Source organism: Ochlerotatus camptorhynchus, unplaced genomic scaffold, assembly GCF_037179485.1.
Source record: "Ochlerotatus camptorhynchus isolate MF236.1 unplaced genomic scaffold, CSIRO-AGI_Acam_v1.1 ptg000015l, whole genome shotgun sequence".
NCBI lineage: Eukaryota > Metazoa > Arthropoda > Insecta > Diptera > Culicidae > Ochlerotatus > Ochlerotatus camptorhynchus.
This window is the reverse complement of record NW_027040507.1, coordinates 470,772-497,251: the sequence shown is the minus strand read 5'-3', so window position 1 is coordinate 497,251 and position 26,480 is coordinate 470,772. Positions and strand designations below refer to the sequence as shown.

Genomic DNA, 26,480 nt, shown 5'->3' with positions numbered 1-26,480 from the left:
AGGAGTAGCATCATCATTTAAATTTCATCGACTAATCGTTCGTGCACATATTCCATTTATTCTTACTAATTCGAGTACTCCTCATAGCTGATAACTACAATGAACTTGCTATTGAAATGCACTGAGCTGCAGCGGTGTTCATCTCGACGTGCTTCTGACGATTGATTCTCAAAGCCGGTTTCTACTATAGGTATACCTACCTGTGTAGACGCTCAGGTTTCAATCCTACCGCCAGATTCATTCTGCTTACGCTCAACTCAAGTCAAAGACCATTGGACATGGACACACCAAAATTACGCCATAGTCAACATGTAACGAACAAGAAACTGTATAAACGAAACGAATAACCTTTCCAAGTAAGCATTTTGCTAAGTCATAAAATGTAAATCTCTGATTTTGCCGTGTGCTTACAAACTTTAACACTCTTTACGATTGCGAGTCAGGTAGACAACTCGCAGTGCTACAGGAATTAGTTTGTAAACAGATTATCTTCGAGTAGCAACCGTTCGTCGATCTCGGCTGCAGAGATCATTCCTGACTCGTATTTTGGTTATCGCGTGTTTGTGAATTGATGGTACATATTATGATGGATTCAAGCAGATTCAAATACTTTTGTCTATTGGTTATTGTGTTTTGCAGTTCTGGTGAGTAACTACAGAAATTAAATTAACGCTACATTGTTCAATAGGACTCAGGGAAATCCCTAGAAAACACGTTGCTGTTCTGTTGCTTGTTGTTATTCCGATTTAATAATGCTAATTGCAGGGGATCCACCAGTCAAGTCCAACACATTTGCTATGCATTAACATTCCGCCAGCCATCCGTAAATGTGACACATGTCGCAGATCAATATTACAAAAGCATAACAAATTTGTCCTTCCCATTGTAGGTAACTGTGTGCTATACCCCATCAACCCATTTCGAGATGTATTGCAAACCTCAATGTTTCCAAACGAGAGACTCTCGCTGGACGGTAAGTTCATAAAGTTATGCCGCAGATACATACTCTTGCCCAGTAAACAACGAAACATTTGCATAATCACATCATCAGATTGTCACTTGCGGTACTACAAATACGGCAAAGAGGGCCTGGTAGCTCCGGCCTTCGGGGAGCCGGCCTATTTGAAGGAGTTTGCCCACATGGCCGCCATAGGATGGACCCTACCGAACGGCACCATCAACTGGAAATGCGGTGGCTCACTGGTTTGGGATAATTACGTTCTCACCGCGGCGCATTGTGTCTCAGATAAGTAGGGGACACGAATTGTTCGCAAATTATTGCACGCCCGCAATAACCTTCGCCGTATTCCATTCTAGTGGCACAGCTCCCGATGTGGCTCGGTTCGGTGACATCAACATTTTCAGCGACGAGGATGATCAGTATGCTCAGCAACTGCGGATTGTGAACATTTTCCGACACCCGGAGCACAGGTTTTCCGCTACGTACAACGATGTTGCACTGCTGAAGCTGGAAGCCAATGTGACGTGAGTATTTACAGCGGAAAATTATGATGATTAATCTACTCAAGCTCGATGTGGGGCTCAGCGTTGCACTACTTTGCCAAATATCCTGGCACAGAATACGGAACAAGTTCAAGACTGATTCATGTTATATAAACGTGCTTTGCAAAACGATTCATTTCTCAACAAGGATTATGTCGGAGGATGAAACCTTGTAAATTTAGTGCGTCACTTAAGGATGACTACAGATCACCTTTAAAAATTATGTTAGTTTGATCTGCAACAGCAGGGCGTTTGAGGTGTTTATAGAAACTTGATTAGTTTTTAGATGATTTTGAAGTCGCAGGAGGACGTTCTAAGTGGCTGAAATTTTGGGAGGTTGAACAGCAACAACAAGGCCTTTACCAGAGGTGGCAACAGTATATTTTTTGCAAAACCATCATCCAGAGCAAAACAAAACAGCCATCACACGGGCGGTCGTATATTTCTACATTACAAGCAAACGGCGAGATAGAGAATTGACAAATCCATGTTTCAATCGACCACCGTGACGCTGCAATCGCAGCGGTGATAAGTCCGAAATAATGTGTCAAACAGAATACATTTTTGAAATTTCCACCAAAAAACTATTATTTTCTATTCATTCTAGCGAGTTTCTGTGGAAGTCAAAACATGATCCGAGCAAAAAAGTAGTACTCGTAATAATAGTATATAATGCTGAATTTTATCGTGCTTTGTTTCGAAAATATCTTCCAAATAAACAAACATCATCCAAATCACCCGATGCGTCCATCGACTAAATCCATTGCCACTTAAAAATTAATTTCAGTCGGTGTATTAAAAAGCACATTAAAACGTTTTTCGTCTGGTGCTACCCCGAGCAATCGGCCTATTTAATAGTTTTTCGTCGATTGATTTAGTCGGCCAACTTTGTCTGCTGTTTAATCGGCAGATGATTTCAAACCTTAACATGTTTTCAGTGATTTATAAGTCTTGAAGTAGCTTTTTATTTAAGAACAATGCATTACAGAATAGTTTTATGCATTTTGTACAAGATTCATACATGCTGACAACAAATTTTTATGAAATTACATTGAAATTAAATAATTTGGCAAACAATCAATGAAATTGTCAAGGGCTGGTCACAGACTTATCACCGTCGGTTAGTGCTTATTCCTGTCACCAGGCGCGCAGGAGTTTAAGTTGGATTTCTCAATAGGAAAAATGTCTTAGCCCACACACTTAGAATAATTGATGTAAATTTAGGTGCTCTGAGACTGACATATACGAGCATCAATTAACCACTTTATTCGAGCATGTAAAATGACGTTTACTACCACTGGAACTTTGAAATAAAACATTATTTTGAGATTATTTCTTCTAGAACCACGAGAAAAGTAGCCAACATTTGTGCGTTTCATAAACAAATAAAACTTAGTTGGTCCAGTTTTGTGAAATCGCTGGTAGAAAGTCACGCCAAAACTGATTGACAAAGTGGTCAATTTTGACATAAAGTTGAGTCATAATAGACGCGAAATTCAGCTCAATCCAATGTCTTGGAGCACTTAATTTTACATGACATGTTTGTTTACGTCTCATCCTTTATGTCAAAGATAGATTCTGTCACGTGTAAAATTGGGAATTTCTAAGTGTGTATTAGTTTTCAAACAGTTTATTGAAATCACATTTTAGCTGCAAGCTTGCGTGTGACAGTATATAATTAACTCCCTTATTTACGCATAATTTTGACATCTATGCTTATGAGTAATGTGTAATTAAGTGTTCCGAGACTGAAATGTTTGAAAATACGTTTGATTGAGCTGAATTTCGCGCCTATTGTTGCTCACGGGATCGTATTGGGATTGGGTTTTTGTTTTGGTCCGGGGTTGGGGATACTAGGTTGGTGTTTGCACCCGTGAGGGTCTTTTGGTTCCCGTTGCGAGAATCGTTTAGGGTTACGATTCAAATGGTTGCCAAGCCGATGCGAAGGTAATCGGCTCACGTGTGCTAGGATGGGGAGGTTTTGTGAGCAGAGTTTTCCTTCTTGAAGGATACGTGAAGTTCCAAGTTAACCAGATCTCTTCAATCCAAACTGCTGGCCAGTTGCCACAATCTGTAATTGATTCCAATTGGTTGGGTTCCACCTAAAGAGAGTCCGGTATCACTTGCCAAATTTAGTTGGTGGCGAGTAAGGGGCTTCCGGATACAATCTTTCGGCTGGATTGCTAACCAATTCAGACTCAAGACCTGATATAACTTACCGATTGGGTTTCGGATGAGTGAGCCGCATCAACGAATAGTCAAATAACACACTGATTTTATTTCTAAAAAGGGTCGGGCCCTAGAATTTGGGCGTTGGTACATCGTGCGCATGTGCACTTTGCTGCTATGCAAGGGTCTAATTCACCTAGGCTCAAGTCCCTACGTACAAGTCCTATGGCCTTCAATGCATCGCCTAAGTGACGATATGGTTTTATTTACGTCCCGAATTTTATTACCTTTCTTCTAATTTCGGGAGTCGGGCGATGCGTATGATCATCCAGCGCTACAATTCTTAAACAATTTACTTCTTAAAGTAGACGCGGGCCTTACCTCTTGCAGGTAATTTACTGAACCTTCCCTAACATCTTCTAGCTGGTTCTATAAATGCGCCCTTGCTTATTTAGGTATCGTTCTTCTAATACTCGGCCGTACCACCGCGTATTGAGTCTTTTACGACCTTTTTATGGGCTAGCGTTCTATCCTCATTTCCCTATCGAGCAGATGCCCTTCGCTCTACGCCCGGTTCAAGTGCACGCCTAGCGCGCTGCATGCTATGATGCCCTTTTAAACGGAGAAGCGGCAGTGAAAGTAAAAGTCTATTCTTATCGGCAGGCATTCGTACTGTGCGTACGGTTGCCTTACTAGGCATGGGCTTGCGGCTTTGCTTGCCGGCGCAAGGCTGAGCAGTACACGTGTGTATCTATGCCGTCCTTTGGCTTGTGGCTTTTGGATGATGATGATGATGATGATGATGATGATGATGATGATGATGATGATGATGATGATGATGATGATGATGATGATGATGATGATGATGATGATGATGATGATGATGATGATGATGATGATGATGATGATGATGATGATGATGATGATGATGATGATGATGATGATGATGATGATGATGATGATGATGATGATGATGATGATGATGATGATGATGATGATGATGATGATGATGATGATGATGATGATGATGATGATGATGATGATGATGATGATGATGATGATGATGATGATGATGATGATGATGATGATGATGATGATGATGATGATGATGATGATGATGATGATGATGATGATGATGATGATGATGATGATGATGATGATGATGATGATGATGATGATGATGATGATGATGATGATGATGATGATGATGATGATGATGATGATGATGATGATGATGATGATGATGATGATGATGATGATGATGATGATGATGATGATGATGATGATGATGATGATGATGATGATGATGATGATGATGATGATGATGATGATGATGATGATGATGATGATGATGATGATGATGATGATGATGATGATGATGATGATGATGATGATGATGATGATGATGATGATGATGATGATGATGATGATGATGATGATGATGATGATGATGATGATGATGATGATGATGATGATGATGATGATGATGATGATGATGATGATGATGATGATGATGATGATGATGATGATGATGATGATGATGATGATGATGATGATGATGATGATGATGATGATGATGATGATGATGATGATGATGATGATGATGATGATGATGATGATGATGATGATGATGATGATGATGATGATGATGATGATGATGATGATGATGATGATGATGATGATGATGATGATGATGATGATGATGATGATGATGATGATGATGATGATGATGATGATGATGATGATGATGATGATGATGATGATGATGATGATGATGATGATGATGATGATGATGATGATGATGATGATGATGATGATGATGATGATGATGATGATGATGATGATGATGATGATGATGATGATGATGATGATGATGATGATGATGATGATGATGATGATGATGATGATGATGATGATGATGATGATGATGATGATGATGATGATGATGATGATGATGATGATGATGATGATGATGATGATGATGATGATGAATCTTCCGCAGTGTGAGGACTATATCCAGAAAAACGGCCATTTATACCTGTATTCCGGGTGCGAGACTCAAACCATTGTAGGCTACTCAAAGCTATTTTTTTACTATAACTACTACAAAATCAAAAAAACTAAAAATCCTTCATCACCATAGTGGCGAGCAATGTAGTTTTTTGTACATGCTACACAAATTACTAATTTTTTTTCCGAATTTGTGGCACGTGCCCATGCCCGTGATTAAAAAGTTCCAGCAGAGTGTGTCGAATGACATGAATGCAATCTTGAATAACTCTACAATTAAAATTATCTACTCCAGCCGTTTTTCCCAAAGAAAAGCAAATAATTTTAAGTTCATTTAATGTAATTGGGTGAAAACCATCTTATACCAAAATTTTAAGAGGTTGATCGTTGTTGACTTTGAAGTATCACAAGCAGGCACTTTCAATCGAAAATCTTCAAGCGACGATGAAGCTGTCAACCATGACTTTCAATTGAAATTCATCCTGTCTTCTCTTCGAGTAGATCCCCGTCAACATCGACAGAACCACTTTCGATCAGTTTTCATGCTGTTTGTTTTGGCTTGACTAGTCTTCATTTCTTCTTTCATTGTCAAATGAACTTACTTTTGCATTGAAGCGAAGCTGTTTGGTCCAAATTCGCGCAGTTTTTATGACTTTTGTTGTTTGTTCACTCGGTTCATTTAAACGTATGCGCATAGATCTGTGCACGTGGATGCCAAATTTATCATTGTCGGGTGATTTGTTTACCCAGCAATATGGGTAGATTTTGAATCGGGGTGACGTCTAGAGATCGAAAATTGATATGCGACGCCATTTTGAAGTCCAAGATGGCAGCTTCCAGTTTAAGAAAAAGTGGGAAATGCTGTCAAATACTTATCAATAAAGGTATTTTGTGAATCTGGATGATGTCTAGAGGATGAAAATCGATATCCGACGCCATTTTGAAATCGAAGATGGCGGCTTCCGATTTACGAAAAAGTAAAAATACAGTCAAGTACACATCAATTTTTGTAATCGGTATGAAGTCAATGATGGCGGCTTCAGATTTCAGATTAAGTGGGGTATACTGTCAAATACCCATAAATATAGGTATTTTTGCAATCGGGATTACGTCTAGAGGCCGGAAATCGATATCCTACGCCATTTTTAAATCCAATATAGTGGCTTCCTATTTCTGAAAAAATGGGAAATGCTGATGCCGTCTTATCAATATGGGTATTTTTGGAATCGGGGTGACGTCTGAAGATTGGAAATCAATATCTGACGCCATTTTGAAATCCATGATCGTGGCTTCCGGTTTGAGAAAAAATTGTAAATTCGTTCAAATACCCATACAAACGGTTTTTTTAGAATCAGGGTAACGTCTAGAAGCCGGAAATATCCGACGCAATTTTGTATTCCAAGACGGCGACTTCCGATTTGGGGAAAAGTGTCAAATATCCTAAAATATGGTTATTTTCAGAATAGGGATGAGACGTAGATGCCGAAAATTTATGTCACGCCGTCTTTAAATCCAAGATTGCGGCTTTGGTTCAGAAAAACTTTGTCAAATACCGATCAATGTGGATTTTTTTGGAATCGGGCTGACATCTAGAAGAAAAAAATCGATGTCCGACGCCATCTTGAAATTCAAGATGGTGGCTTCCGATTTCAGAAGAAGTGTCAAATAGCCTACAAATGGTATCGAATATCGATTTTCAGCAACTAAGCGTCGTCCTCGTTCCGAAATACCCAGATTTTAGGGTATTTTACACTTTTTGTGAAACCCGATGGCCACCATATTGGATTCCAAAATGGCATCGGGTATCGATTTTCGGCATTCACACGTTGTCCTCATTCCGAAAATATCAATATTGTAGGGTATTTGACACTTTCTGAACCCTGATGGGCGCCATATTGGATTCCAAAGCGGTATCTGATATCGATTTCTGGCATCTACGCGTTGTTCCTGTTCCGAAAAGGGGGAGGTAGCTCATCGATTCTTCCGGTTCGCCTCCTAGCATCGTGCTATAAGGTACCAGGCGATAACCAGGGTAGTTGATCGATAGCTCGATGACGTCATTTCGTTGGCGTCTGCTATGGGAAATTCTCATAGCAGGCGTTGACGATGGGACGTTGTCGAGTTGTTGAATAGCAACTATCGTGCTAACTCACCGATTACCTGTCGATCTGCCAAATTTGGAAAGACGTCTGCATTGAATTGTCTCATATAATAATATTCCGCCCACTATATCACACGAAATTGCGAGTAGTTGAGTGGAATGGAGATAAGTTAAGCATTGGGTACAGGACCAAGTCTCCCCTGGGTGGTGCCAGAAGATGAGCGCAATAGAATCATCAAGTTGCCATAAGGCACGGAATGAGACTATTGCATGGCTGGGTAGTCAAAGTCTTCCATTCGTTAGTCATTTCAGGTGGATTAGAACAGGTTTAGGTTTAGGGTGGGCGTTGGCCAGATTTGGATTTTTCAGATATAATCCTAAATAGGACCTAGATTATTTAATACACTAGTAACCTCAACTTCTGTCACAATGTTTCATTGTGACTAATCAACACTCAATGGGTAAAATATCAAATTTGCGGTAAATTTGAAAAAAAGGGAACTTGGAGTGTAGAGTGCACTGCCCACTGGACGATTCTGAAGCCTGACCAAGTGAGTGGGTTACGGGTTTATTTGATTGTACGTCATTTCCAAGTTATATATAGATACATTCATACCATTGGCATTTTGTATTTGAGATAAGACAGAGACAGGATGCGGAGGGCCCGCTTAGGGGGAGCGTAACCCATGTTATGGCTTCCATTTATTAAATAGTTCAGATAGGCTGGAAATGATAGGTTCATGGTGAGAAAATGTACCATATGGTGCCCGTTCACTGATCAAAATTAGATTCAAATCGTCAGGCCCTGCCCTGGAATAAGGGAATTGACGATGATTTGTCAAGTTTCATTTTGCATTTGCATATAATTGTAAGTTTAGGTTTGCTTTTGTAATTGTAAGATAGATAGTTTGCCTCAATTGAAACATTGAGTTAAACATGACGAATCATACCTCTAAAATAGTAGTAGTTACAGTGCCGCATTATCTAACTTTTGTTTTGTTTGTTTACATATAACTAATACTAATACCTCCTTGTTTTCTCTCTAATTTGTCTACTATGTCCCACCATCACGATGAGAGATGAGCTACCGTACATGGTACACGCTCATATACACTCCCAAAATAGTATGCCGCAAGTAAGTATATCACAGAGGCAACTAAAGATCCAGAAACAAAAACCGAAAACGCTTTACGGCAGATTGGTTTACAGTGGTCGACCAGGGTGTGTGCGGATAAATTACAAAATTACAATTAGGGTAGATGTACCAGTTATGGCTGTGCGTTCCTGTTGTGGTGTGTTCCAATCATGGCCTATGGAAATCCTATATGCCATGATTGGAGCACATCATAATAGGAGCGTATAGCCATAGCTGGTACATCTACCCTACATCATTATTCCATACATCAGCTTGAATTACGTTGATCGATATTACATTTTTTTTTTGCTGTGCACTACACCACCGGAGCCAGCAAAGTTCAACAATCCATCGTTGCTTATGCCATTGTTGTCGTTTGGAACCAGTTTTGCGAGGTAGGTGACGATTGTGCGTATTTCTCGCGTAAATTTTGAAAAGGGCCTAGCCTGAACAATACGTAAAGAGCAAATTGAAACATTGTACGTCGCGTGAATGTGGAACTTAATGAAGGCCTAAGTACTTTTTCGTAGTTTTTAGTTTTCGGATTTGAAAGATCGTCGGTTACAGTGGCCTGCTTACTGAGCAGAAAAACGCGGTCCCAGGTTCTTACATATCAAAGAGATTTATAGTAAAATCGCTTGTGTATCGTGTATTTTGCGAAACTCGTTGTTGTCGTTGGTTCCGGGTTTGAATGGATACAAAAATTTGAGCAACGGTATTATGTGATATGAGGGGCTCGGTGGCCTTAGAGCAACCGTTTTTGCTTACTGAGCAGAACATCATGAGTCTAATCTCAGGCCCATCCACAATCAAGATTCGTCAATCGTTTTATTTGTTAATATGACTACATGGTAATAACAGCAACTCGGTGATTAAAAAGGTGCTCGTCTGCCTAGTGGCAAACGTTTTTGCTTACTGAGCAGAAAACCGTGGGTTTAGTCCCAAGCTCCTTCGCGTTATATGATCGTTAGGACATTAATTCAGCTTATCGTTTACCAAAACGAACCCTGCTGCAAACCCAACCCTCTTATCCAACATCCCAGTGATTCCTCGTGGAAGTGCAGAGGTGTTCTCGGCTTCCATCAAAGCGAGTGTCATGTCAACACAATCCTTCCCATTCCTTTCTTGACCTGTGTTCGGGCGCGGCCGGCGCTGGTATTGCCTAATTCAAGATCACCAGTTTTTACACATTGAGGATGATTGCTAGTCCCAAGCATCGTCTATTGGTTCTCTGTGTAATTACAGCTGATCTGGCAATAACAGAGTAGCAACCGTGGGCGGTCAATCAAGCTCAAGCTCAAGCTCAAGCTCTACGCGTTGTTCCTGTTCCGAAAATAACGATATTGTAGCTGACCTTTTTCTGAAACCCTATGGCTGCCATATTGGAGTCCAACATAGCATCGGATATCAATTTTCGGCAGCCCGCGTTGTCTCCGTTCCGAAAATACCCATATCTTAGGGTAATTGACACATTTTATGAAACTTGATGACCACCATCTTGAATTCCAAAATGGCGTCGGTTATCGATTTTCAGCATCTGCGCGGCATCCCCGTTTCGAAAATACCCTATTGTAGGGTATTTGAGACCTTCCCTGACCCCGATGGCTGCCATCTTGGAGTCCAGAATGGCCTTGTTGATTTAATTTTCGTTTAATATAAAATAATATATTATTGCTACATATAATCCGGATGCCATCCCTATCGGCAACCGATATTGTGCGGATACTATCCAGATACTATATATTGATGCCTGCGTCGTCAGGTCGTGGCAAGTCGAATGAGCCCCGAATTGAAGTGAAAGTGGAAAAAAACGAAGGAAGCAGTTTTCGAGTCATTCATTGTGTCAATTGAAAGAAGTCTTTGCTTCAAATGAAATGAACTGAAGCACTTGACGAACGAAACAAGTCATAGTCCTGTCATGTTTGAAAAGAGGAATGTTCATCGTGACCACCCCCCGAGTATCTAGACAGAAAATCTTAGTTTCACGTACCCACTTACAAATTGTAGATGTCTCCACCGTACGTAAACAATGGGTTCAGCCATCGTTGGTGGCACAACTTTTTTCACATCAGAAAACATGTTGTTGTTTCACTTCATGTGGACGTCGAAAGTAGGCCAAGAATAAATTTTGAGTGAGACGTATTACTGATGTTGCATTATTTTCCTCATATCTTGGAATTTAATCGATTTGATGAAATCAAAATTCATTATTTGGTCTGGTTTGGGTAATTCCTCGGGGGCATCTGGGACATGCCCGGAACTGACCAATGTGATCCACGGCGCTCGAAATGGCCACAATTGAATTGGTTAACATATTTTGAAGTAATTTGTTTTGTAACATGATAGGTTTTATTCCATACCGGTCAAATTTAGCTGGTTGCTTCGTTTAGATCGCGAATTTCGCGATTTTCGGGTCTTGTTCCGTCCATATCTTCGAGACCAGTTCTTCGATTGAAAATCTATTAATCAACACCCGCATTAACAATAACCATAAGAAGCGCCTAACCACCAATTCGGATTATCATACTAACTTTATGTGGTATGGTCGTACCATCTATGATATCGTTAGTGAATGGTACATGTTTATTGGGGCATTCTATAGAATCATGGTACCTTTCATTTGATGGCTGTTGCGTTCAATTCGGTAGAGTGGTTGCCGAGAAATTCATTTAAGAAAAATATGTTACGCGCTCTCACAGATAGGCATTTTCCGATCCCGTTATGTTGAGTCGATTGGACAACTATGAGAAAAATATCAATGTTTTTACAAAAACAAAACTCAAAAACGTTTAAAAAAGAGTTGATCAAAAATAAGACCAATTGTAAATTTACTCCACCATTATTCGATTTGACAGAACCAGAGTACCAGAATTTTCGGGGTACATTGACATTATACTGGTGCTGTCAAATAGCTCCCGGGGTGATCGTGACTCGATAACAAGAAACACGATGTCTTACACGAAAAGGATATTGCTCGAAATGAAGCGATTCTGCGGAGAGTTCATTTTCTTTTCTTTGTTTCGAAAATGCAGAACCCTGCTCCAGGGTAGCATAGTACATGTTCCGTGTGAATCTGGTGCCCTACTAGGGAAATTCAATTTTGAATCGATAATCGTTTGAAGTCCAAATTAGGCTTTTCCGGCGGAGCAACCACAGCTGATGCAGTGAGCTTCAGTTCCGCCGGCTGTGTACGATGGGATGGAGGAAACAGTTTCGGGAAAACAGTGATGACCTTCAGAGGGAGTCTATATGAATGTCGAAAAACAATATAAATGTGAGCTAAATTGTTTTCCCAATAAAGAGATCCATTAAACCAACAATAACTTCAACGATTCACAAATTGACTTACTTTTAAAAATTTGTTGTCCCAAATTTCTGCAGCAGACGGCTGACCAAATTTCCACTATCGGAAAAGGCGGCAAATGAGAGTTCAGTGCTGCCAGTAAAAACGACCTCTAAAGATGTATTTTTGACAGTTGTACAAGTTTACTTTCAAAAAAATGTACTTTTAAATTTACAAGTCGGAAGTGAAAGAAAAACTTTTAAGGTGAAAAGATAAATGTTATGTTCAATATTTTCGCAGTTGAAACTACGGATTTTGGGAAACTTTTAATTTGAAAATGCATTATATTTATTGAAACAATTTTAGTTTTTTGTGTGTATAGGAACCATCATCATAACGATCATTAATAGTGACGTCTCAATGCAGACATAGTTATACAAATAAATAGGAAATCCAGAAATCTTTTTTTTTCCTTGATTGATTTTCTGTCGCATGGATTGATACAGGTTTATATGTAGCATTACAAATGTCTTCATTTTCATAATATATTGAGGGTGCCCCTTTCCTATCCCTATCTCCACTATTCTTATTTTCGAAATAACACCCATCTCTGCTCTGTTTATCTACAGACTTCATCCCACGGTGGCCCCAGCATGCCTTTGGAAAGACGACGACGTTCGATTTCCTACCTTGGAGGCCACCGGATGGGGAGACACTGGGTTTGGTACTGGATATCAATCTTACGATCATTGCAGTGCTAATAAAACCAACGTCCATCCCCAATTTCAGGCCTGGAAAGAACACCATCGTTGTTGAAAGTGACACTGAAGCCGATCAGTAATGCCGCGTGCCATGAAATATATGGAACTATAGACCGAAGACTACGCGAAGGTATCAAAGATCATCAGATATGCGCGGGAGACGAACGGATGGATACCTGTCCAGTAATTGCCTCTATAGTTTTGCGAAAAGTTCGATATTTTAAACACAGCTACTTTCAGGGAGATTCCGGTGGTCCTCTTCAAGTCAGGTTGCTCCACAATGCCAAAATGTCACCATTTTTGGTTGGCATAACTTCTTTCGGGACGGCTTGTGGAACGTCCACTCCTGGTGTGTACACGCGAGTATCATCGTTTTACAGCTGGATCGAACAGACCATTCGCAGCCAGGAGAGCAACGTGTTTGGTAACTAGACTGACCATTAGGGATGGGCATTGGGGTAAAACTAATGACTATCTTTTCCGCCAGACGGGAGTTTGGATCCGATCACATGCGCACTCCGGTATGTCCACCTAAGGGAGTATGAAGATGATATTATCATTAGTAAGTCGAAAGATTACATAACACTTGATGCTACGAAAACACATATGACCTTCAACTCAGGAGAGCTCAACCATGTGGTACGTTTTGTCAAAAAAATATTGCTGCAAGTATTTTCAGTAAATTTGAAATAATGTTGGTAGGTTAAAATCGGTTGGAATAATCGGAGAATTCGACGAGATAACTGCAGTGGAACTCTGATCGCGGACGATACCGTTCTAACATTGGCTGAATGCACCTCGCATACCGGGTATGAGCTTAGGCATAGTTCCTTCTTCAAATCAATCATGTGATCATGTCCACATTCCAGAATTTCTGCAAATTACGTTGATTTGAACAATAACGAACGTATAGAGATTGCTGAAACCATCGTTAATCCAGCGTACCGAGAGCAGTCACTGTATAACAATATTGCAGTTCTAAAGCTTAAAAATAGAGTCAAGTTGTCCTCCGCTCTTACTCCGGCATGCATATGGCATTCACAGAGCATTCCTGACCCGCAGCTACAGGTCGCCGGGATTGGTCGTAGCGACATCAATTATATGAACAGGGGTGCAAAATTTGACTTACTTTCCGGTTAGTACATAACATACATGCATATTTCAATGATGACCAATTATTTCAATATTCTCACCACCGCAGAACCCACCGAAAGGTTTCTCCTACCGCGGGCCAGTGTCAACTCGGACCAAAACTGTACTATCCCGGTTGAATTCCAATCACGCCTTACACGTGGCATATCCAACGAGCACCTCTGCGTTGGCAATCCACTGTTCTTAGTTCCCGGATCATGCCGCCTGATCTACGGAGCTCCTATGCAGCGGGCCATGGGGCGTAATAATCGTTACTACACCTATGTCTACGGCTTGAATTCATTCGGACGAGATTGTGGTTTTGGCGAAGCTGCAGTATCGACAAGGCTGTTTTCCCACGTGGACTGGCTGAAAACGGTTCTTCTTCCAAACTTCCGTGGAGACAGTGCGGTGCAATTCGTCAACCCCGATTGGAAGGAAAATGATTCCTGTGACTACGAATACGATGAAGATACACCCGGCATCTGTACGCACCACACAAGATGCCCCAAAGTGTGGGATGACTTGAATGCAAAGAGGATCGTCCATTTCTGCTCGTCGACGACTGTTGTGTGCTGCCCAACTCGGTTTGTACAGAAAGAACGTGCACGAAATCAAAACAATGAGTTGGATACCTGTAGTACCCAATACGCTGGACTACATCAACGGTACAACGAAATCTACCGAAAATCAGCAACCCTGGTCCCGCACATGGTTACGCTGACCGGAACAACATCTTCTTGCTTGGGGTCCCTGGTCACAAAGCGGACTGCAGTTACAGCGGCCAGCTGCGTTGCATCGAATAGCCCTGGGAAAGCATTACTGGCAGATGGCAGCACTGTATCAGTTCGGAAAACTACCGTTCATCCAAAGTACGACGGAACCCGTTCGGTAAATGATATCGCGCTGGTGGAATTGGATCGGCCCATTACCCCTAGTGCCGCAGTTTTTCCGGTGTGTGTTTGGGCGAATTTAACTCATACTCCTTTATATTTGCGACTCTATCAAGGTAAGGACATTGAGGTTCTAACATTATTTCTGTAAAAACTAGTGTAAAGATTCCCATTCGACTTAAGCCCCACCAACGCCGACTTCTCCTCTTTGTCAATATGATTGAGATGGCATTGCACTACTTACACTAGACACTAGTAGCGGCGAGTGGCAATTTTCAACAGAAAATGTATCGGCACCAGCGTCAAATTGGTTGAAAGTGTAAAATTTGTAGAGGAAATCAGAAGATTCTAGCGCCACGTATCGGCGATGTTTCAACTTATCTTTACACAAGTTTCTGTTCTCTGTGCTATCGTGTTAACCAAAATCATAGTTAACGACGTTAACAGTGATTCAGCATTAACACTTTTTGATCTAGATAAAAATAATTTGTCCAGAATAGATCAGACACGAACCAATTCATAACTTTTGTATGCGGGTTCATGGCTTAGCTAAATATTTCCCGCGAACATGGAGCCAGATGTCAGTAGTGTGCTTTGGTCAGAAATTTTCTTGCTTTTGCTATGGTCATTCATGTCGGTTTGTCGGTGGTCTAACTTTATGCCATGATGACTTACAAAAAATGTTTTTGTACGTGAATTTTCTTTAGAAAATAATAAGAAAAAAAAAAGATTCATAATACCTCTTTCCCGAGCTTTTTCCAATATTTTTAGAAAAATCAAAACGTTATTTTTTAAGCAGTGAACTTTCCCTTAAATCTGTAAATTATTATTTATATTATAATATTTAGTTTGAGAGAAATATTGAAAGAATCGAAGAATTCACGCGTAACATTAGAAAATTAATGCAACTGAAAATGCATATTTTATTGAATCTGTTAATTCAGGCACAAGCTAATATCATCATCTTTCGCACTGTGCTGTGAGCATAGCTTAAAATTCGAACATTTTTTAATCAGGAGGAAATCGCTCGAGGATTTGCTTGATTTTGAGGAAATGTAAAATTTGAAGACTCAAAGTTGAGGTTCTAATTAAACATTTCAAAATTGATATTGGGCCTTATAACGGATGTCACTTTCCGGAGAAAACTTGTCACTTAACGTCACAATTAAGTGATGCATTTGCGAGGGGGACGACTCTATCTACGATGCAGAAAAGATTGTGTTTTGCTGTGGCTAGCTGCGCACACGCTGAGTAGATAGAAAGAAGATTGATAACGATTCTGAAGATCTCCTGCAAAAAGATGATGAGCGATGCAAGTAGATGCGACAAATGAAAGAAGATTTTTCGAAGATTGATTCGCTAGTGTGAGATTTGTTGAGCATCCAAACTTGAGATCTAGATGTGTCGCCCCCCTCGTGCATTTGTTTGTATTGTCGCTAGACTTGTAAACCGATATAACCCACTCGTGACAATCGATTTTATTCTCGTTCTTTACTATATGTTAAACATAACGTCGCATCTTGTGCGCATTAGAGCGCATTATTCAACGAATACAGTGCAATAGATACGAAATTATGTTTAATGTACAAAACGAGAGTGAAATCGATTGACGCGAGTGGATTATTTCAGTTTCCAACTCTAGCTTGATGCTTCAAGAAATTTAGTACAAGTATTTGCAGAATTGGTCATGTTCGTAGTCTAGTAAAACATATATGGGCGTATTCCGAGATGTAAGAAGAGTTTTTGAATAAATTGATTCATTCAATTATGTGTTGAGGGTTTTCTTAATTTTTTTAAATAGATCATGAATAAGGATTTAGGATTACATATATTACAGAAAATAAATTTTTAATATCATTCATTGCGAAATCAAATCGAAGTACGTGTTTTAATAACAGTAATTACACTGGCACTGCTTTGATTACGCGAAATTAACTTTAATTACATGAAAGACTTAATTTTCATTTTTAATTACATAATAACATAGTTGAACACCTTGTACTTTAAATCCAACGAATTCAAAAAGGCAATTGCTTGCCCCTCAAACATCAGTGTATGGTTAACTCACTTTGATTATTTAGTAAAACAACATGCAACTTACCGCTAATCAAATAAAAAGATGAAAAATTTGAGGAGAATTTATTTTTGCTGCTTCCAAAATAAACAACCAGTACGATCAGCTGATGAATATTTTGACGTTGGTTTTCTTTTCTTATTGGCTGCGCACAACCTGAACAGGGCTGCGCGTAACTGCCAGGCGCGCAACTAATCCAATTTTAGAAAATATTCGCAATACCTAGCTCTATGTCAAAATTTCACCTCAATAATTATTGAACATAGCAAAACATACTTGAAGCATGCCAAAGTTGGCTAGTTTATTACACGCTTAAGCCTAGTATACAGATCGAAGCGAAACGAAAATTGAAGCACGCGAAAAATCAAGAAATTTCGCTAGCGAAAAAGGTTGTGAAAAAATGTTTGTGGAACATTTTCCAGTTTCCTTTTTTCGCAGTTTACAGTTTACTGTTCATGTAAAACGAAATCGATCAGTTTACACCTGCGGTGAAGTGAAAATTTGACAGATACGCTCTCCCGAAACGTCAACTTTTCGCTTAAGGCCTGTATAGAGATCGAAGCGAAGCGAAAACCTCATACAAAATACTAAAATTTTCACCAGCGTGAAAAACGCAATGGCAAATTTTTCATTTCGCTTTGAACTGTAAACAGATACGATCCAGCGAAATCTAATGTTGTGGATCGCATCTTTTTCGCTTACGTTTATTATTTTTTTCGCACATGCAGCGCTAGCGAAAAGAGCAGCAGTTAAGCGAAAAGTTGACGTTTCGGGAGAGCGTATCTGTCAAATTTTCACTTCACCGCAGGTGTAAACTGATCGATTTCGTTTTACATGAACCTGTAAACTGCGAAAAAAGGAAACTGGAAAATGTTCCACAAACATTTTTTCACAACCTTTTTCGCTAGCGAAATTTCTTGATTTTTCGCGTGCTTCAATTTTCGTTTCGCTTCGATCTGTATACTAGGCTTTAACTGCTGCTCTTTTCGCTAGCGCTGCATGTGCAAAAAAAAAAATAAACGTAAAGGCCTGTATAGAGATCGAAGCGAAGCGAAAATCTCATACAAAATACTACATTTTTCACCTGCGCGAAAAACGCAATTGGCAAATATTTCGCTTCGCTTTGAACTGTAAACAGATACGATCCAGCGAAATCTAATTTTGTGGATCGCATCTTTTTCGCTTACGTTTATTTTTTTTCGCGCATGCAGCGCTCGCGAAAAGAGCAGCAGCTAAGCGAAAAGTTGACGTTTCGGGAGAGCGTATCTGTCAGATTTTCACTTCACCGGAGGTGTAAACTGATCGATTTCGTTTCACATGAACTGTAAACTGCCGGCGCCGGTGGTGTAGTGGTAAGCGTGACTGCTTTCTAGCACCCCGATGGGTCTGGGTTCAATCCCAGCCGAGGTCGGTGGGATTTTTCTGAGGCATAAAAATCTCTGGTCACGTCTTCCTTCGGAAGGGAAGTAAAGCCGTTGGTCCCGGCCCATGTGTGTTGAATGGGTGCGATATGCTACGCAGGTGTGGAAGCTGCCTTCCTGCACATTCGATTGCCGTCAATAGATGGCAATCGATGTCCGTCGGTGATTGGCACTAGATTGCGGAACAGAGACCGACGTTAAATAAAGGAAAGAAGAAGAAGAAGAAGAAGAAGAACTGTAAACTGCGAAAAAAGGAAACTGGAAAATGTTCCACAAACATTTTTTCACATCCTTTTTCGCTAGCGAAATTTCATGATTTTTCGCGTGCTTCAATTTTTGTTTCGCTTCGATCTGTATACTAGGCTTAAGCGAAAAAGATGCGATCCACAACATTAGATTTCGCTGGATCGTATCTGTTTACAGTTCAAAGCGAAATGAAAAATTTGCCATTGCGTTTTTCACGCTGGTGAAAATTTTAGTATTTTGTATGAGGTTTTCGCTTCGCTTCGATCTCTATACAGGCCTTTACTTGATTTATTTCAAATTTAGCATCGAGCTCGCTAGGGGTCTTTCATTAATTATGTCACACATTTAGGGGGGAGGGGGGGTTTTGAAAACTGTGAAGAGCCATACAAAAAAAATCAGGGTCCATACAAAAAATGTGACAAAGGGGGAGGGGGGTTGAAAATGGGCCAAATTTGCGTGACATAATTAATGGACATTCCCCTAGTAGATCAAATTAAACAACAAGATTTTATTATACACTGATACAAAATCCATTGGCAAAAATACTATATCAAGAGCAAATTTTCATAATGTCGTAAGTAACATTCGCACCGATCCGAGAAAAATAAAGTTTTGTTTTGATGACCGAAAAGTTATTCCTATTTCCAATTAAACACATATAATCTCATAGTGATAGCAATGTTTAACATATTTAGCCGGGTTTTAATCATACAAAGGCAAATCGCTAGCTTTCATGCTAAGAAATACTGGTTTTTGAGTCAAAAGTTATTATACGTCGTTTGGTGGCCCCTATTGTTACTTAAGTCAAAGTGTATTTACCAGGATATTCGGGAGAATTATCAATTACGTCTCCTTACGTGCAGCCCATTCATCATTTTAGGACCACCGAAATCATCTTAGCAACAAACAGTTCGATTTATTCACTTTAATAATGAGAAAGCGAAACGACGAAAGTACACTTTTCACGGGTTTCTCAGTGCTGTTACTTAAGGCAAACGGCATCTCCATAGAAATCGGATGACTTAAGTAACATCGAAAACTATTTTGATCGGAAGGTGATTACGTCAAAAAGCAATTCGACTGGTAAATAAATTTAAAAATGGGATGTGATCCTATATTCGGACAGTATATAGTGTAATAGCAGGAGCATCGATTGACACTGATAGCTCGACTTTGTTTACCTTTGTTACATTCGACGTAATGAAAATTTGCTCTTGATATATTACCACAGACAAACAGACATAACACATTGAATATTTCGCACTGTAAAACATCGTCACTAAAACATTACCGCCATCTATTGAGTACACAGTGGTGGGCACTACGTTGAACAGATGGCGGCAGTGTGTAAACGTCAAACGCAAGGGAATTGACTATGCGCGCCACAGGTGGTGGTACTACCAACTACGATACTTTTAAATCGTTCGATGAACAACTTACGAGTGTTATGTCTGTTTGTCTGTGATATTACAATATTAAATAACCTCACCAATAGATTTGTGCAGAAAAGAATTTCATTTAATTTTACTATTATTTCTATCAAAATTACCATGCAATTTGAGCAAGCGTAGTAGTTTCGCCAGAATCATAGTAAATTGTTTTACATTCGTAGTCAACTATACTGAATTCATAGTAGATTTAACAGTAATAAGCGTGGTTATATTGATAATAAGTGTTTTCTGCAAAAAAAAGGTATTCCTAACTATGATCCTTGTTTCAGTGTATATTGAAATACATGTTGTTAGCAATAGAAATGCTCAGCTTGTATTACTACTATTATTATTATTGATTTATACCAACCATATCTACCTACCACCAAGGTTGCAAATACTCATTTCAGCTAAAATAATGTTTTTCGGAATAATAAAACCAAAAGATGGTATGATGACATGTGTTACTTGTAACTTACAAGAAGAGGTTACAAAGTATGCGTTTGAAACATAAAACTTGTAAATTTTGCTTTCTATGAGTCACAATCACTGAGTGAGTGAGTGAGTGTGTGAAAAATCGCTGATTGTGACTCTCATGAAGTGAAATAAACAAGTTTAATATGTCAAACACATTCTTTGCAACCTCCTCTTGTATCTTACCAATTCAAAATATGATCATAGCATCTAATTATTTCATAATTTAAAAAAAAAAACATTGTTTTAGCTGAAATGAGTATTTGCAACCTTGCCTACAACACAACCCTGGGCAGAATTGACCACTCAACCCTGTAATTATTTCATTCCATTCTAAAGGGTCACCCACATTAGATCCGTTTGCGTTGCGTTGACGTAAATTTGACAGTTAAGTGAACCCTACACGATTGCTTTTATTGACAATAATCGTACTGTCAATACATGCTATATTGACGTCAATATATCGAGATTGACAATATTTCTGAATTCACATCATCAATATTATTGTCAATAATTCCCCTTCGCGTCAATATATTGATGCGTGTGGGGTTTGCTTTAGACAATAGATTTAGCTGTCACTTTGCCGCAACGCAGCAAGCATCCATGCGGTATTGTTGCCTTCAATGGAACGATATACAAACATCAGTGAAAAGATCATTATTCTTCCAGGCATCCCTGACTCAGATCGACCCCAGATGGTACCGATGTATAACACCGACTGCCAACGAGACTACAAACGAAAGATCAGCTCCCACCAGCTGTGCGCCGACCAAATCAACATAGACACATCCTCCAGCTGCTATAGCATAGGTGACCAACTAATGTGGTTCAAACCCGATGATAATGAGCTGAACGGTAACACTACCGTGACGCCGCACCTTGTCGGATTCTACAGCTACGGAGAACAATGTTCCAACGGCAATCCAGGAGTCTTCGCCAGAATCTCCTCGTACGTGGACTGGATTCGAGAAAATATTTAACTATCATGTCGTACATAATACTCGATTACTTTATTATTTTGATAATTTTAGAATAACCTAACAGTAATAAAAATGATATTCATCTTACGATTGAAGAATTAATTAATGGTAGGTAGGTATATATTATGCTCCCTCTCTCGGTAATACACGTCTCCGTTTGAGTGTGTTTGTGTGTGTGTGGAGTCAAGCAAATCGTAAACTCTAACAATGCATAATAGTGCTGTAGTCCCCCCGTATTGTAGTAGCGCGTTCTGTTGCCAACGTTAACAGCGCCCGTCGTAGTCTAATCGTCTTTTCCTATCGAAACTCATCTGCGAAGAGGGATGAAATAATTCTCTAATACAAACCAGCATTCCCACTAGTAGTGTCCGCATCTACACCCAGTTGATATGCTGGCTTTCAGCAAACCTTATTCGCTGGGGTCCATCGCGATGCCTAGGGTGCTTGCGTATTCTGCCACAGCTTGCTTGTAAAGTGTGGCAACCGTTTTGGCCGCACTCAGGATCATCTCCGAACGACTCACCGATGTATACGTTTTGTGCCACTCCGTGTGCGGTGTCTAGAAATAGGTAAAGTCGAAGATACTCAACAAGCTTTCAATTGTCTGTCAGAAAACCAACATTTAAATTCTTTGCCATTACACTGCCAACCGTAATGGCAAATCCTGTATCTTTCAGCTCATAGTCCTCAGGCGTATCAGCCCGAATTGAAGTGACGATAGGCAGTGGAATCGGTGTCATCTGGGTGACCGTTTTCAGTAGGATATTTTTAGCATAATCAAACAGTACGATTACACCTGCGTCGAACCATCTGTAATAGGTCATTGATAAAGAAAACGAATTGAAAATACACCAATAAGTGTTAATTTGCTTACTGATCTGGGAAGAGCTCAACCAAAAAGCTTTCAACTGCTACGACAGGTAGATGATCATCCACCCTAGGATTCTCCGCTCGAATGCTATTGATTCTCTGCTCTGCTCCCTTAAGCCCGGCTGCAAATCCCACCGGTTGAGCAGCGATGCCTGCTGTTTGAGTGGATAGGCCTCTGAAACAGAATTGTTCCAAATAATCATTTTTGAATAAACAGTACTCAACCCAACTAGCCACATACATTACAGTAGCTTTGCCAAAAACCGTTTGAAATGCTTCCCTTATGGGTCGAACCTTATCGTCCTTGTCTGACGCTACAATCACCTCAGTATCGCCACCAGAATCTTAAAGAGTCGGAAAAACGTTAAACAAAATCCAATCTACAACATTACAATGTCAAAATCCTACTGATATACTCCTTCATCTGAGGATCCAGCGTGGTGACAATCGTATCGACCGAGCTCTTGGCCTTTTCCGCTACCTTCTGCAGAATGCCATTATTACTAACGGCTCCCTTCATCCAGCCGAACAAAGCCGACCCACCCTGCGTAATTGGGCTCAAAGCATCTGCCAGTGGGTCGGGATTCAGAACCATGCTGGCGAAATCCTTGCTCGTCCTTGCGGTACTGCCTGCCGTCTCTGTGCAGTCCGACTCTCCCCCTGCCATAGTCGAGGTGTCCTTGTTGGACGGTATTGCCGGACTAAATGTGGTTGGTATGAACGGGTCCGATTCAGGATCTCGTCTAGAAGATTGCTCTTCCTCCATTGTCGATTGCTGTTGCGTAGTATCGACGGTGACACCAGATGGTTGCGAGACAGCAGCTGTCGTAACGAAGCTCGGCAACTCCGAGGGAGGGCTTATGTTGGACAAAATATTACCAACCTTTTTCTGGCTGTCGGACATTATGTATGCCACACAAACTTTACTGAATTGGAACGAAAATGCCTAAATAAATGCACTGCCAAAAACATTCACAAAACGAATTTGTTTTTGTTTTGGTTTGACGTATCACGATTCGCACACGCATACCTTGTACTAAAATAATAGGGGAGATACGGGCAATACGGACTACACAGCAAAAAAAAAATGTAATATCGATCAACGTAATTCAAGCTGATGTATGAAATAAAGATGTAATAGCACAAAGCAGATACAATATTACATCAATGGATGTAATTTTGTTCGCAAAATCGATGTACATCGTACAGCGTAATATTGCACAACAGGCGGAATGATCTCTGTGTAGCTGTTTGAATGTAATATTCAACAACTTTTTTTTCTGCGTACAGTCGGAGCCGAGGTCGGACCACAACGTGCTGCATAAATTGCTGATTATTATTAAAATGTATATGTATATGTATAACTAATAAGACGCCTTGCAAAAAGTTAATGAAGATCATGTGTCAAATAAAATGTATAAGCGGTCACACATACCTTTTATGCATTCTTATAGGACCTATGTGGCGAGCTATGTGGTTTGTTTTATGAAATGTATAAGCAAAATCTTCCTACGAATCTGCTCCATTGCTGACTGTCACTTTCTTCAACGTCAACTGAATGTATTCACTAGTTGGTGCAGGTTAAACAGAATGGTAGTGAACCCAGCCAAATGCTCTGCTATTACGTTCTCACGAAAACAACAACCGATAATATTTTAGCTATGACCTGCTTGGCTCGACAATCGAACGCATGAATCAGGTGAAAGACTTGGGTGTGATCTTGGATTCGCAGCTTTCATTCAAGCAACACATTGCATATGTTGTTGATAAGGCGTCAAGAACTTTAGGGTTCATTTTTAGGATAGCTAAAAACTTCACTGATATCTACTGTCTAAAATCTCTCTATGGTTCGCTTGTTCGATCGACGCTTGAGTATTGTTCAGCGGTTTGGAACCTAAACTACAACAACGGTGCCGAATCTGTTCAACGTCGCTTTCTTCGTTTTGCGTTGCGTAGATTGCCTTGGAATGATCCGGTTCGATTACCCAGTTACGATTTTCGAAAGATTCCCTTTCTTTTAACTTGGCAACAGAGGACTTCTACATCAACTTCAAATGACTTCTAGCGAGAATAAATAATAGCGGCTGTAGTAAATTATTATATCAGTGATTTTGTCACATTATCTTAACAAAAAATAGTAGCAATTCTCATTACTGATCATTACCAAACGTATCCCATGATAATTGAATGCTCACTGCGTGTTTATTATCATTTCTTCGATTATATTTTATATTTTATTGCAATACCTTTCGTGGACCTTTCATAGCATCGTTATGTTTGTTTACACGGTTAGAAAAAAGTACCCAAAATTAAGTTCTTTTCACTCATCTCGGTACTATAGTGCAGGAACCCAAAAGTAGGTAAAGCGGGTCAAAGTAATTTTCATTTACTTGTGTGCAGTTCGTATGGAATTTTCCACTGGCTTTTTAACCAAAAGTAAGTTAGTTGTACCCAACAGTAGGTAAATATGATTATACTCAACGTTGGGCTCCCACACTTTACAACCCTTGTTGGGTGGTTTTGCTCCTCCGTTTTTGACAACATTAGAAGGATAAAAGGAGACAAACTAGTCAAAAGTAGGTAAAAGTGAACTGGCCGTTGGGTACTTTTTTCTTACCGTGTACTTTACACGATAGGTAGCTGGTTTGACAGTTCGATACACAGCAAAAAAAAATGTAATATCGATCAACGTAATTCAAGCTGATGTATGAAATAATGATGTAATAGCAAAACAAAGATACAATATTACATCAATGGATGTAATTTTGTTCGCAAAATCGATGTACATTGTACAATGTGATATTACACAACCGATGGATTGACCTGGTTGCAGCAGTTTCGATGTAATATTCAACAACTTTTTAGCTATGTAGGTAGACTTGGCTTCACTCTTGGCGTGACTCATTATACACCGACTCTACTGATGCCTATTCCAGCCAAATGCCAAATCTATTTTTTCTCTGTATTTGGAAATTCTCGTGTCACTTTTCAAAAGGTCCTAAGTAACAAATGTAAACAAATCAAGTTAAGCGATACAATCTATTGCTCTTCTATCATTGTATGTGATACAAAAACACCCATTCAAAATTAAATCCAAAGATAATCAAAGGTCAAACAGTGTCTAATGTACAGTTTGAAATGATGGGTACATGATTGTTATTTCGGTCATTTGAACTGCCTAACATAATTGGTGCTCATTTTCTTAAGGTGGGCCAATCTAAAGTTAGATACACTACTCTGAAACCTGTGACAGGGATTCTAGTATCATGTAGAACAAAACGTCCAATGTAACACGGCACGACTATCGAACGGGTGCACTGCGTGAAAGACTTAGGCGTTTTTCTAGACTCAAAGCTGACATACTCACACCATATATCGTATGTCGTCGACAAAGCGTCCAGAACGCTTGGCTTTGTCTTCAAGATTACTAAGAACTTCACGGACATTTACTGCTTGAAATCGCTATATTGCTCTCTCGTACGATCTACGTTGGAATACTGCTCTGCTGTCTGGAGCCCGAACTACAATAATGGGGCCGAGCGAATTGAATCTGTTCAACAACATTTTCTTCGCTTCGCGCTCCGTAAGCTGCCTTGGAGATACCCACTTCGTCTTCCAAGCTACGAGAATCGCTGCCAATTGATCAATATCGAGCCCTTACGTATCCGAAGAGATGTTTTCAGAGCCTTAACCGTCGCTGATACTCTGCAAGGAAGAATTGACTGCGAAGCAATTCTGCAACAAGTGAACATTAATGTTCAACCTCGATCACTACGCAACAGTCTTATGCTGAGACTTCCACTTCTTCGAACTAATTATAGCATAGGGAGCGCTATTTACGGCTTGCAGCTTGTGTTCAACCGAGTAGCGTCGATGTTCGATTTCCACTTGACACGGAATATGCTTCGCCGAAGATTCTCTGCCTTTTTTGCTGACCGAAGGCGCTTGATACCCAACAGCTAAGTGTAAAATTTAAGACTTATAAATTTTTAGTAACTT

At 39.9% G+C, this 26,480-nt stretch overlaps 2 protein-coding genes across 3 annotated transcripts; one reads left to right on the top strand and one right to left on the bottom strand.

Moving 5' to 3' along the window:
- The first annotated feature begins 221 nt into the window (after positions 1–221).
- Positions 222–21,698, top strand: LOC135701922 (uncharacterized). Of its 2 annotated transcripts, none has more exons than XM_065222879.1 (12): positions 222–356; positions 890–973; positions 1,052–1,250; positions 1,318–1,485; positions 12,831–12,925; positions 12,991–13,145; positions 13,203–13,386; positions 13,450–13,601; positions 13,665–13,771; positions 13,832–14,097; positions 14,164–15,102; positions 21,301–21,698. In XM_065222879.1, the coding sequence occupies exons 2-12, from the start codon at positions 943–945 to the stop codon at positions 21,609–21,611; spliced, it is 2,607 nt and encodes an 868-aa protein (XP_065078951.1). In that variant the 5' UTR covers positions 222–356; positions 890–942; the 3' UTR covers positions 21,612–21,698. The 2 variants fall into 2 exon arrangements, with proteins under 2 accessions (XP_065078951.1, XP_065078944.1); XM_065222872.1 differs by lacking the exon at positions 222–356 and adding an exon at positions 404–644.
- Positions 21,623–23,427, bottom strand: LOC135701991 (protein PRRC1-like). Its single transcript, XM_065222939.1, has 5 exons — positions 22,890–23,427; positions 22,723–22,825; positions 22,486–22,656; positions 22,232–22,421; positions 21,623–22,170 (listed from the first exon to the last, which is right to left on the bottom strand). Exons 1-5 carry the CDS (start codon positions 23,383–23,385, stop codon positions 22,021–22,023), a joined length of 1,110 nt encoding a protein of 369 aa, XP_065079011.1. The 5' UTR covers positions 23,386–23,427; the 3' UTR covers positions 21,623–22,020.
- Between the last annotated feature and the right edge of the window lie 3,053 nt (positions 23,428–26,480).

Excerpts from the sequence above, each read along its gene's own strand:
- LOC135701991 (XM_065222939.1), bottom strand. The coding sequence starts at position 23,385 with ATGTCCGACAGCCAGAAAAAGGTTGGTAATATTTTGTCCAACATAAGC. Across the intron at positions 22,826-22,889 it reads TCAGATGAAGGAGTATATCA|ATTCTGGTGGCGATACTGAG; the intron begins GTAGGATTTTGA and ends CGACTCTTTAAG. Across the intron at positions 22,657-22,722 it reads TTTGGCAAAGCTACTGTAAT|AGGCCTATCCACTCAAACAG; the intron begins GTATGTGGCTAG and ends ATTCTGTTTCAG.
- LOC135701922 (XM_065222872.1), top strand. The coding sequence starts at position 572 with ATGGTACATATTATGATGGATTCAAGCAGATTCAAATACTTTTGTCTA. Across the intron at positions 12,926-12,990 it reads ATGGGGAGACACTGGGTTTG|GCCTGGAAAGAACACCATCG; the intron begins GTACTGGATATC and ends CCCCAATTTCAG. Across the intron at positions 14,098-14,163 it reads AAAATTTGACTTACTTTCCG|AACCCACCGAAAGGTTTCTC; the intron begins GTTAGTACATAA and ends TCACCACCGCAG.